This window comes from Coenobita brevimanus, chromosome 106 (assembly GCF_032717465.1).
Source record: "Coenobita brevimanus isolate Jiangsu-jjx chromosome 106, ASM3271746v2, whole genome shotgun sequence".
NCBI lineage: Eukaryota > Metazoa > Arthropoda > Malacostraca > Decapoda > Coenobitidae > Coenobita > Coenobita brevimanus.
In genome coordinates this window covers 12868597-12882381 of record NC_137059.1, presented here as the reverse complement: position 1 = coordinate 12882381, position 13785 = coordinate 12868597, and the positions used below count along the sequence as shown (strand labels likewise).

The 13785-nt window shown below is 41.5% G+C and overlaps 1 protein-coding gene across 1 annotated transcript in view; it reads right to left on the bottom strand.

The window, feature by feature from the left end:
- Positions 1–13785, bottom strand: part of LOC145416430 (uncharacterized) — a 657995-nt gene that overhangs the window by 160226 nt on the left and 483984 nt on the right. Inside the window, exons 23-24 of the mRNA XM_080285378.1 lie at positions 9549–9747; positions 9110–9371 (exon numbers count right to left, since the gene is read on the bottom strand). Of these exons, the coding sequence (XP_080141504.1) occupies positions 9110–9371; positions 9549–9747 (461 nt within the window). The remainder of the gene's footprint in view (positions 1–9109; positions 9372–9548; positions 9748–13785) is intronic.

The window sequence follows — 13785 nt, the reverse complement described above, 5'->3', positions numbered from 1 at the left end:
TAGGAAAGATGATGGGAGGAATGAAAAAAGTGTTTAGATGTCGTTCGCTTAGAATGGATGTTAAGAGAAGGCTGTATGAGGGTGTTGTGGTACCGACTGTGTTATATGGGGCTGAAACATGGAATAAGGGTGTAGCAGAGAGGAAAAGTTTGCATGTAATGGAGATGAGGTGTCTGAGGAGTATGTGTGGAGTGACGCGTATGGATCGAGTGAGAAATGATGAAGTGCGAAGAAGAACTGGAGTTGTTTGGGAGATGACTGGTAGAGTTGAGCAGAGGGTGTTGCGATGGTTTGGGCATATGGAGAGAATGGATAATGAGCGATTGGTGAAAAAGATAACTAGATCTGATGTGAGAGGTGTAAGGCTGAGAGGAAGACCACGAATAGGATGGATGGACAGTGTGAAGAGAGCGCTGGATGCGAGAGGGATGTCTGTTGAGCAAGGAAGAATGGCTGTGCGTGACAGAAATAAATGGAGAGAAATTGTGAATGAATAAGTGATGACGCAGCCCTGAGGGGATATTCTCCCGCATTTGGTCTGATCAGCTAGTCAGGTCAGGTGCGGGTAAGGGGATGGGTCTGTTATGATGTGGCAGGGGTAAACCAGCTCTGCTGTCAGGCCCTGCTGCAGATGTCACTGATTGCATTGCACAGTTGACCCTTGTGCGGTGTGGTGCGGTGAGGATCTGTCCATTCTCCCCTTTGGGGCTAAGATGCGAATGAATGTTTGAATGGATGAATAAATGGGGAGTGTGTCGTCCTGTCTCGGCTACCTCCCTTTCCTTGGGGGAAGCAGCCTAGGTATATAGATAGACAGATTATTATTATTCATCCATCCATCCATCATCCAATCCTACATTGCCCCATAAGGAGCGTAGGAGCCCAGGGCTAGGCAAGTTGGTCCTGACATTTAAGATGAGAGTGACCAGCCTCACTCATCCCTGAGTGACTTTACGTGAGCAGTACACCCCAACCATCCCTTGGATATAAACCTTCACCGGCTCAATCCGACTGAAGTGCCATAATTACCCACTAAACCACCAGGTGCCATAATTTAATTATATGGTTACCACCCAGCGTAGTAAAAGGTTTCCTAGTGTACAGGAAACCATTTGGCTTGTCACTCAGTGTAGAGTCACCCAAAGGCAGAAGGAAGAGGAAAGAATGAAGGAAAGATAGATAGAAGAGGGAGTGTAAAGTCACCCGTGGGCAGAAGGACGAGGAAAGGATGAAGAACGACAGAAGACAAGGAAAGAAAGAAGGAAGGAGGAAAGGAAAGGACAGACACCCTAGAGCAGCACTACATTGAGTGAGTGGATGGTGGTGAGCACCCCCACCTACCACTATTATTATTATTATTATTATTATTATTATTATTCCTTCTGCCTGTGGGTGACTCTACACTGAGTGACAAGCCAAATGGTTTCCTGTACACAAGGAAACCATTTACTACGCTGGGTGGTAACCATACAACCAAATTTTGGAGCCTGGTGGTTTAGTGGGTAATTATTTCGCTCCAATCGGATTGAGCCGGTGAAGGTTTATATCCAAAGGATGGTTGGGGTTGATTGCTCATGTAATGCCACTCAGGGATGAGTGAGGCTGATCACTCTCATCTTAAATGTTGGGACCAACTGCCTAGCCCTGGGCTCCTACGCTCCTCATGGGGCAATGTAGGACTGGATGATGGATGGATTATTATTATTATTTTATTTTATTTTTTTTTAACATTAGCATTATTTTGTGGTAGGTGGGGGCGCTCATCATCCACTTATTTGATGTAGTGCTGCTCTCAGGTGTCTGCCCTGTCCTCTCCTCCATTCTTCTTTCCTTCCATCCTACTCTTTCTTTCCTTCATTCTTTTCTCGTCCTTCTGCCTGCGGGTGACTTTACACTCCCTCTTCTGTTCTTCTTTCCTTCATATATATATATATATATATATATATATATATATATATATATATATATATATATATAGATAGATAGATAGATAGATAGATAGATAGATAGATAGACAGATAGATAGATAGGTAGACAGATCGACAGATAGACAGACAGATATATATATATATATATATATATATATATATAAAGACAGAGAGAGAGAGAGAGAGGATTGTGGCAACTGAGAGCTCTTAATATTGTGCACAATATGTTATGAAAAATACCAATACCCTTGCATTCAAGTTTTATGGCTTTCACTTTCATGATCACTATGTTCGATCTCTGTTAATAATGACTATTAGTACATTAAAGTTTGTTGGACTTTACCTTGTCTTTGTCCTTGTTTTTTACTTTAAATCAAGAAAATAACTTCAGAAATGGACTCCCCAGCCTTGAAAACCATAAAAAGAGGTATTACATGAACCACTACATTTATTCGGATCAAAAGTTGAAAACTGGACATGATCTAAGATGGTGGCAATTGCCATCTTGAATTCCGTGAAGTGCTCAACGTTGCAGAAGTTGCAACCAAGTTAATTTGGCTCTCCCAACTACCTAGTACATCATTCTGCAAACAATGTTTACAGGAGTTAACATTGCAGGGTCTTCTACAGGACATATATGGTCGGCAACTCAAATACTAGGTGAGCAGTAGCTAACCAATATTGCGCAAAATGGCATAGCCTACTTATGGGTGACCGCGATGGGGTTTTCAAGCAGTAACTCGCGAGCCGTAGCCTGAATGCTTTTCTAAACATGAAAAGAAACGTCTACACTTGACAAGCAGCATTTTGGTGTATAGTACGCTTGCGTACACCTTTTTGTTTTGGAGTTATGACTGATGAAGAAAGACAGAAAGAACGAGTAAGAACAATATCAATATTTTTGCGGTTCTATTTAGCGACTCCTACGAAGGATAGCAAGACTTTGCGAGTAGTTTTGCACTTGAATTGTGAGGGTCTTTTAGTTCATTAGTTTAGAACGAAGCTTTGCGACTGTTTTTGCGAAAATACTCCTATACCCTACAGGCTGGGACGCCAGTTTGAACATGCACCATTCCTACTTACGGAGTGCTACCACACTCCGTGATTAATCTGTAGGATATGAAAATGGAAGTGAAGAGATCCCTCCAAGATGATCAAGAAGCCAGCAATGACTATAAAGTGAGATATCTGAGGAGTGAACATGGAATAATATGGTGACTTGTGAACAAATAGGGTAAAAAGATAAAGAAAAGTGAAGGCAGACATCTTATATCAAATTAACTCCTTCAATACAATGTGTTATTATTGTAATTATTTCTCATTACATATCACCCATTATGATCACTTAATAGCTCCTGGGCATTTCTCCCACTGATGTAGCTCATCCCGAAACCTATCCCTCCCTCTCTCACTCTTGTCCTCCAAAGTGCATATGCTACAATCACCACCACTTTCACCTTCACAAACTTGAACTTGACATACATACATCTTGAGCAGACACATTTGTAATCTCTCATTCCACTCTGCCACACCTCATACATCAACAAAGCAACTCCCTCCTTTCGTCTTCCTTGATCATTCATGCCCGATCTAAAACATTTCACACACTTCCACTCCTCCACTTCACACTCTTTTATCTTTGTTTCACACAATGCCATCACAGAGTATCTAGCACTCTTGAACACATTCACCACGTCTACCCTCTTGCTCTTCTCATTCGCACCTCTTACATTCCACATGGCCATGTGAATCTGCCCATTTGGTTGGGGTCCTGGGCAGGTATTGGGACCTCCGAGGCTTCCCGAAACAACTGCCATGATTAAGTGATATTAGATAGGGAAATCTGGGGGACATTTAACCCAGCCAAAAACCCCGGTTATATGGTTACCACACAGCGTAGAAAATGGTTTCCTGGGTACAGGAAACCATTTGGCTTGCCACCCAGTGTAGAGACCATAAGGCATCCCTACATTGAGTGAGTGGATGATGGGTGCCCCCATCCACCACAATGAATGGAAGAGTAGGAAACTAGTCCTGAGGGTAAAGTAATGGGTTGTATTGGAGTACCAGGAGAAAATGATAATGGGAAGCGACTGAAGGATATGTGTCAGGAAAGAAGGTTGTGCATCTGTAACTCGTATTTCAAGCAGAAAGATGCACATAAATATGCATGGTATAGAGGGAATGGGGATCGTGTTGAAAGGAGCCTGATTGATTACGTGCTCGTAGAGAGGTTGATACTGGGAATGGTTGCTGATATGAGGGCCGTGAGAGGACGATGTGGAGGTCCGTCGGATCATATGATTGTGGTATGGAAGATCAATCTGAGAGGGATGAGGTGGACCAGGAGAGAGAGGAGCAGTCAGGGAGAAAGACTGAAAGTCGAGAAGCTGAGGATCAAGGAAATGACACATGAATACAGGACCAAAGTAGGGGTGGAGTTAGAATCAATGAATTAGAATGAAATGGATCTGGACAGCCTGTGGAATGCATATAGGGACTGATTAGTTAGAAATGCTAAAGCAGTGTGTAGTGTGGCAAGAGTTACAACAAAGAAGAAAGGTACGGCGTGATGGGATGAAGAGGTTAAGTGAGCAGTGGAGGAAAAGAGGAAGAAGTGGCTGGAATGGTTACAGGACAGGGGTTCAGTTGAAATAAGAACTGAATATACTGAGAGCAAGAAGCACGTAAAGAGACTAGTGAAGAGGAAAAAGGAGGTAAATGATGATCTAGGAAGAAAAATTAATGCAAACTACTCCGAAAATAGGAAGTTATTCTGGAAAGAGGTGCGGAAATGTTGAAGTGAAATCAGAAAGAAATGTGAAGGTGTGAAGGATGTACGTGGTAGATTATTAACTCATGGGGAGGAAGTAAGGACCAGATGGAAAGAATATTTTGAAAGCTTGATGAATGGAAACAGAGACAGCACAGCCACTGTAAACATGACTAGTTCTGCAAGTGTGCAGAGAAGGAATGCAGTGCCAGGAAACGTGACACTTGCATAGGTGAGGAGCGCTGTGAAGCGGTTAAAAAAAATGGGGAAGCAGCTGAGATTGATGAGGTGTATGCACAGATGATTAGTGGAGACAGCGGAATGAAGTGCTTGTTGGAGATATGTAAGAAGGCATGGATGAGTGAAACTGTGCCAGCAGAGTGGAAAAAGGCTGTGATTGTACCCCTGTACAAAAATAAAGGTGAGCAAAGTGAGTGCAAGAATTATCGTGGCATAAGTTTATTGAGTGTGGTAGGGAAGGTATACGGAAGAATTATTACAGAGTCAGTGAGAGGGATATCAGAAGTCCTAGTGAGTGATGAACATGGTGGCTTTAGGAGTGGCAGAGGATGTGTGGATCAAATATTTGCAGTGAGACAGTTAGTGCAGAAGGTTTGTGAGAAGGACTATAAGGTGTTTATGGCATTCATGGATCTGGAAAAGGCATACGACAAAGTAAACAGACAAGGACTGTGTAAGGTTTTGCACATGTAGTGTAGATGGTAAGCTGCTAGGTGCCGTCAAGAGTTTTTATGATGGTAGTGAAGCAAGTGTAAAGGTTAATGGGCATCTAAGTGTGGACGTACGACAAGGTTGTGTGATGTCCCCATGGTTGTTCAATGTATATATGGATGGGGTGATGAGAGAAGTAAAACACGAGTAATGGAGAGGGGGATGGCGTTGGTAATGAAAGGTAATGGATGGAATTTCTCAAATTTGTTGTAAGCTGATGATGCAGTACTACAGTACTTGCAAATACCAGACAAGAACTTGGTAGACTAGTGATGAGTTTTGCTGATGTCTGTGAGCGTCGTGCCTTGAGAGTAGGTGTACAGAAGAGTAAGGTGATGGTTACTGAGAGAGAAGGTGACTCCCAATGCAATGTTACAGTGAATGGAAATAGACTGGAATTGGTAAGAGAGTTCAAATACCTGGGTACAGTGATAGGAAAGAGAGGAAAATGTGCAAAAAAAAAAAAAAAAAAAGTGGAAAGTAGAGTGACACAAGGAAGGAAAGTAGCTGGTGCAATGAAGGCCTTGATAGGAAACTGAGACTTGCTGCTGCAGCTGCACGAGGCTTACATAACGGAGTATTAGTGCCAATTTTAACATATGGATGTGAGACTGGTGTGGCATGAAAATGAAAAGTCGAGTGAGAGCAGTGGAGATGGGACTGCTAAGGAATATATGTGGAGTACAGAGAGTGGATAGGATAAGAAATAATGTGATTCGTGAAGGATGTGAAGTGAGGAAGTCTGTGGACAACAGAATCGAAGAGAGTGTACTGTGGAGAGACTGGACAACAATAGAGTGGTGAAAAAAGTATACATGCGCGAATCTGAAGGAGGGAGGAGGCCAGATAGGCCAAGGAGAAGGTGGAGGTGGATGAGTGCGTGAGGAAGAGGTTTGGAGGTCAGTAGAGCTAGGGAACTGACAAGAGATCGAGCTGGCTGGATGAATATTGTGGGAAGTGCATGATCAGGGGTTTGGCACCCCTTTTTAACATGGCAGCATCCGGACTGACTCTGTTGGATAAGTTTATGTGAAGCTACAGAACGTGGTGAATGTTTCTGGCGTATCAGATAGAGCCAGGATTCCGGGGGCTTGAATGGTGAGCCCATTGGACTGGGCAAATTTGGGCTGTATGGACATTGCTACTCCTCACCCTGCCCTAAGGAGGTCCGGATGATGATGATGATGATGATGATGATGATGATGATTACTCATTACCACTAGACAATTTATTCATCTAAGGCGGACATACAGTCACTGTTGCTGCTGCTGCAGATGTTGTTGTTGTTGTTGTTGTTGTTGTTGTTGCAACCCCAGGACCACCTGGATGTGAATTCAGTGGGGTGCAAGAAACCAGCCACTTCAACCAGTTACTGCTAGATGTATTTTGTTGACGTTATGTTCAAGGATTGTATGTGGTGTGATACTGCAACATGCTGCACGAGGTGGGTTAATGCACTGTGGTGTGGGGAGCTGCACTGCAGGGTGAGCAATGTGGATTGTTTCTTAGTCATATTTCTTATTGGTATTTTAGCAGGGAAGGTTGGTGGCCACATCACAATCTCGCTATGTGTACTTGTGTCTCTCCGGGTTGGGTAGATTTTGAGGGGTGGGTCCCTGGTGATGGTTTCCAATGAATGTTATTTAAATGAGGGTTTTGGATGGCTTTGGTAACTATGAGTTTATGTATGTGCTTGTGAAATGTAGTGTTGGGTGGAGGAGGATATTGCTGAGACACTCTATGAAGTGTTGGGCAGTTGTTCATTTTTTTGTTTCTTTGTGAAGAAGAGGGAGGGGGAGATACATTATAACGTTATAAGAAAGGGGTGGGTTTTGAGCTAAAGCAATGAACTGTGTGCATCTCATATTCGTATTATCTTTCAAGGTATTTTTGTTTCGTGATGTAGGTGATCTATAAATGCGGTCTTAGTGCATCCTAAATCTTAAGGCAGTGTTATGTATTTTTTTAAGTTTATCCATGTCTGTGTTGGTCATGGGTGAGGCCAACTTGCTAGTGTATTTCACAGTTGTTCTAACAAACTGTTTATAGATAGCTTTCAGAAACTCTTTATGTTGTCCACTGGTGGTGCTTGTGAATGTCTTCAAGGGGTTGAGTTTACAAGATGTCTTTGCAATGATGTTATTTGTATGCTGAGAAAGGATATGTCTTTGTCTTTGCAGTGGGTGTAGTTAGTTAACCCTGTAGAGCCCAGTGTCACCCATAGATGATTTAGCATATTTTCAAAACATAATTAGGAGGAAACCCTTGGGCAGGGATGTATACTTTGCAATTATGGGCAGCTAGGTAAAGGGCAGTCTGCTAAGTACCATCCCCACAAACTCCTATGTGCAGCAACCCAATGACTGGAGGACTTAAAAGGGACACTTGAGTGTGTGTTTGAGATTCACGTCCTTCTGGAGTGATGAGGTTAATGGCTGACTTGATTGGTGAGGCAGTCATTCTATTTAGACTAAGCCAATTTTCTTGTGAGCATACAGTTGAAGCTGGGCTGCTTGAATCTGCCCAGGCTAGGAATAATCTCAGCCCAAGCAAAGAATCCACTTGGGTCTACAAACGATCCTCAGCTCTCACAAACCCCCCAAAGGAGGGTGGTGAGCTGCAGTGTCAAGGCAAAGGCATGCTCCAAGAAGTACCTAGAGACATGTGTGGGTTAATGAAGGCTACATCTAACCCTCCAACCTGAAAAGTCTCATCCATGCTGAACTAAATTACCTCGGTTGCAGCAATAATTGAGTATAAATATGTTATCACACTGAGGTGCTTAAAAGGCATTATAAGTTAAAGTGTAATAAAAAGAAAAGCTGGTGAATGAGTAAGAAGAAGGATATCAAAACCAAGAACACATGGAGTAGAAGCGTACTTAAAGAAGGAAGGCATTGAGAAGTAGGGGCAAGAGGTGAAAGAGAGCTTTGGGTATTTTTGTTACAAATATTCAAAGAGACTTTGGGTATATATTTTTTCAACCAGTTTTCATTTTGAACTTCGGGATTATTTTATTTTCAGGCTTCAAAGATTACTTAACTCCTCCACTCTAAGAGAGCTGCTTATCTTTAATTCTTGATATATGCACATAATTTTTTATTAAAGGAATCAGCTAGATCCTTCATTAACTCTGCCCACACAAGGTGTCTCATTAGCTGAATATCATCTGGAGATAGCAAGGATACGAGAAGTACCAACATTAGCCCCAGGTTCATTTGAAAGTGAACCCAGTAGACAGCATGATGAAGTACCCACCCGCCTGTAATCCATATACCCTTCTCAAGGGATAAGGAGAGTTCTGAGGGGTGTTTGTATAACTGGACAGTGGAGCTGTCTGGCTATATCAGTGCCACCCTGTGCAGGAGCCCCTTGCCAAAGCTTGCATAAAAAAACAAAAAAACTGATGGAGGGGGCTGAAGAAGTTACCAGAACGTTTACAGTCCAAGAACACACTTTTCATTTCAATCAAGCAGCCACCAGATGATTTTACTCTCTTGGGGGAAGATCTCTTCTTGTGAAAGGGATTTGTTAGGCTAAATCCAACCCCTTCAAATCAAAAGTCTCTCGACTGAGTACAAAATTGCTTGAAGTTAGGAAAAACAAAACAAGAGAGACATATTTGGGCTAAAGAGATAAATCATATGTGAATCAAATAACATCAAAGTGTACTCACTCTTCACCTGGTCCTGCCCCATTAACAGCCATGACCATCACTCTGTAGTTGTTGCCTGCCTCCAGTTCAGTGATTTTGACAGGGGGCAAAAGGTTGTGAGGAAGGTCAGTATTGGGGCCCTCCTCACCCCCCTCACCCACAGTTCTATACTGCACGTGGTAACCCAGTGTTTCACCCATTGGGTCTATGGGGGCATCCCAATCCACGAGAAGGCTGTGGTCACCAAGCTGCTTTACTTGAAGGTTATGCACTGGACCAGATTCTGTGGGAAGTATACAGTAAAAGTAAACACTGGAAGAATATTGCAAAAGTTTCTGTCATGATCCCAGGTTCATCTGATTTGCTGTGCTTGCTTAACACTGAATTCATATTTCTTCTTTTAGCTTGTGTTTCTTCCCTCTCTTATTTCTACTTTACCACTACCAGTGATGTGCCTCACCTCCCTCTGCGGTAGTGAAGGTAAGGGTGTCACTAGGAGGGCCAGTGAAATCAGAGTTAACCACACTGGCCCGGACTTTGTACTGGGTGTACGGATGGAGATCAGTCAGTTCTGCCCGCCCTTTCGGCCCTGTCGTAGACACTTCCTTCCTCTCACCATGATCCTCATCATCTTCATCATCATCCTGCCAGTACTCCACCTGGACAAAAATGAAAATAAATTAGCTAACTTTCACAGATGCTTATAATAAGGGGCTGATGCTTGGTCAACAGTCTGTTTTCCCCTGGTATGCAATTAAAGAGGGACCTGAGGTTTTGGAGTCAAATTTGCAATAAATGATCCCTAACTCAAGAATAACAATGGAGTGAAAAAAAACATCTGAACTCTGGCAGGCTGAGAAGAGAGATGCTATTACCCAATTATTAGAGTTTTAAGGCATTTCAAATTTATCTTGATGAAGAAATCTAAATAGTCTGAAGAATTTTAATGTAAAATATGGTAAGTAAATATATGGCTTTTCAGCTGTCATGCAACCTTGCTTTCCTGTACATAAACTGTAGGCCTATGAAGGAGGCTACGGATGGCTAACTGGACTAGTTTGGCTGTTTGAGAAACCAGTTAGGTGACTCCATAACTGTTTGCATGGGAAAACTAAGTTGTTGGCACCAAAACAACTTCTTTGCATTACCAGAGCACCTGGTGGTAGAAGGTGGTGATCATCATTTACTCACTTCATGTAGTGTTGCCTACTTCTTCCTTCACCTTTATCATTATTTTCTATTTCTTCCCTCCTCTCACCCTATTTCTCCCATCCTTCCTGTCACTCATTATTGCTCTTCTTTCCACTTCAGGTGGCTCTACACTGAGTGATAAGCTTAATGGTTTCCTCTAACCCAAGGAACCATTTACAACACAGGGTGGTAACCATATACCAAATAAGAGAGTTATTTGTATTCTACTACTGTGCCCCTGATAACTGGGTGAAGAGACACAAATGTTGAATCCATCCAGAAACCAAACCTCCACACTCTTCCCTGTGTCCCACTATGGTGAGATGCTGTCTACCACAAGAGAAAATCAGTTCATTGCAGGGGAGGGATGGTTGCTTGTCTGAAGTTAATAGGTCTGCTTGGCCAGACAGACTGGGGTTACTCCACAACAACAACTATAGTGCCTGAGGAATTATGCCACAGTCAAAGGTGTGGCTTTCTGAGTTGTCTGAATAACATATCTGGTAGAGGACATCATCATAATTACAAAATGTTGAAAGCAACTCACTTGACCCAAGCAGTACCCTGAGGTGTCCTACTGAGAACTCACATGGATATGATGTATGTAGTACAGCGAAGTTCCCAAAATCCTAATGCCAAATTTCCAATAATATCAGTTTTCAAAAAGTTTGAGAGAATCAGTTTACTGAGGAAAAAATTTTAAACGAATGTTGATCACCAAAAGAACTCCTGGTTTACTTTCCAGGGTCATCACTAGGTTAAAAAGGTGCTGCAGTAATCTACAACTACCCAAGCTAGCTCAATCTGGACTCAATTTGCCCTGACCCAAGAGACTGATTTCCCCATTTTTTGTTCTGTGATACTGCCTCTATTATTTATATATATATATATATATATATATATACATATATATATATATATATATATATATATATATATATATATATATATTTTTTTTTTTTTTTGAGAGGAGCCTGTGGAGTCACATGGAGAGACAGACTGACAAATGAGGAAGTGAAGGAACATTGTGGTGTGGATGTGGATGTGACAAGAAGCGTTAGGAGAAACATTATTGAGGTGGTTTGGCCATGTGGAGAGGATGGAGAGTAAGAGACTGACGACGAGAGTGTATTTGAGTGAGGTAGAGGGGGAGACAGGAAGGGGGAGGCCAAGGATGAGACGGAGAGATGGAATGGAGAGGTATATGAGGGAGGGGGGGTGTGAGCTGGGAGCAGGACAGTGAAATGGCGGGGGACTGGGCGACATGGAGGCGAATTGTTTGTGGCCACCCCGTATGGGATTAAGGTGTCCGACAATATATATATATATATATATATATATATATATATATATATATATATATATATATATATATATATATGCAGGGTGTTTCAAAAATATTGTTCATAAATTCCAAAATGAATAGAGTAAGAAAATATAAATATACTTTACTATGTTACATTTTCGGAAATTTGCCATATTTACAGTGATATTACACATTTTATGCTTAATAGGAAACTCTAGGGGATGAAAACGATCAGTAGCTTACCATCACCTCAATACCTTTATTTTTTCATAATCTTGTCTACACCGATGTAATGCACACTACTAAGGAAACCTACATATATGTGAACCTGAAGCAGCAAATCATGTTTGCCTCATGGGTTTGAACGAAGCTTCGTGATTTGAAGGTACTGTGAGAAGGTGAGAGAAAGAAGGATGTACCGGCAGTCTTGTTAGCACCGGACATGGAGCCATACACGTCTGCAGGGTACACAGACATGTTACTTACGTTGGGTGCAACAAAAGGAAATGCAGCTGAAGCAGTAAGGATGTATGGTGAGCGATATCCTAACCAGAGGCAACCATATCGGCCTACTTTCCTCCGTGTAGAACGACGACCACGGGAATATAGCACACTGAATCCACGTGCAATAAGCAGAAGAATGCCTCATGCTGAGGCATATTTACACAATTTATTGTCATAAATTGTGTAAATATGACAATTTATGACAATTTATGAACACTATTTTTGAAACGCCCTGTACATATATATACATATATATATATATATATATATATATATATATATATATATATATATATATATATATATATATATATATATGTATGTATGTAGAAGAGGATATTCTCAACGCCATCGGAGATGAACCATCTACAAGTACACGTCGACTTGGTGAACGATTCGGTGTGGCTCATGCATCTGTATGGAGGATTGTAAACAGACAAGGCTAGTATCCATATCATCACCAGCCCATCCATGCTCTGACCGAACGTGATTACCCCCAGCGAGTGAATTTCTGTAGGTGGCTTCATACTCACACGAGGGAGAACAACGGTTTTCTTGCACATGATGTTTTGTGGAGTGATGAGGCTGTGTTCACAAAAGGTGGCATGCTCAATCAACATAATGCACACACATTGGCGGCAGGAAACCCACATGTAACAACAACAAGGGGACATCAAGAACTCTTTGCGATCAATATGTGGGCCGGTATTCCTGGTGATCGTCTAATCGGACCATTTTTGCTACCACAACGACTTACAGGTAATGTGTACACCAGATATCTTCAGGATGACCTCCCCATACTACCTGAAGATGGGTCCCTCAGAAAACGTACTCGAACGTGGTTCCAGCATGATGGGGCTCCACCTCACTTTGCACGACGTACAAGGGATTTCCTTAATGCTATGTAACATGACAAGTGGATAGGCCGCGGAGGTCCCATTGCCTGGCCACCTAGATCACCCGACCTAACTCCACTTGACTTTTATCTTTGGGGACACCTGAAGAGCAGGGTGTATGCTACACCAGTCAACACCAGTCAGGAACTGTGGCAAAGAGTTCAAGAGGCGTGCAGAGAAGTAAGGAACACACCAGGGGTTGCCGAGCCCAAGCCTGTATCAACGAGGGGGGGGGGGGAATTTCGAGCACCTAATGTAATTCTGTAGTGTACATCGGTGTTCACAAATGTATGAAAAAATAAAGGTACTGAGGTGATGGTAATCTACTGATCGTTTTCATCCCCTAGAGCTTCCTATTAAACATAAAATGTGTAATATCACGGTAAATATGACAAATTTCCAAAAATGTTACATAGAAAAGTATATTTATATTTTCCTAATCTATTCATTCTGCAATTTATGAACACTATTTTTGAAACGCCCTGTACATATATATATATATATATATATATATATATATGTATATATATATATATATATATATATGTATATATATATATATATATATATATATATATATATATAGATAGATAGATATATATATGTATATATATATATATATATATATATATATATATATATATATATATATATATATATATATATATATGTATGTATGATGCTAAAGGAATGGCTGGGAGAGAATGATACATATACAACTAGACAACACTCGGAGAATGCATTCCTCTGCTAAAGCTTAAACCAGAAAACTCAAATCACAACCAAAACTGAATGAACTC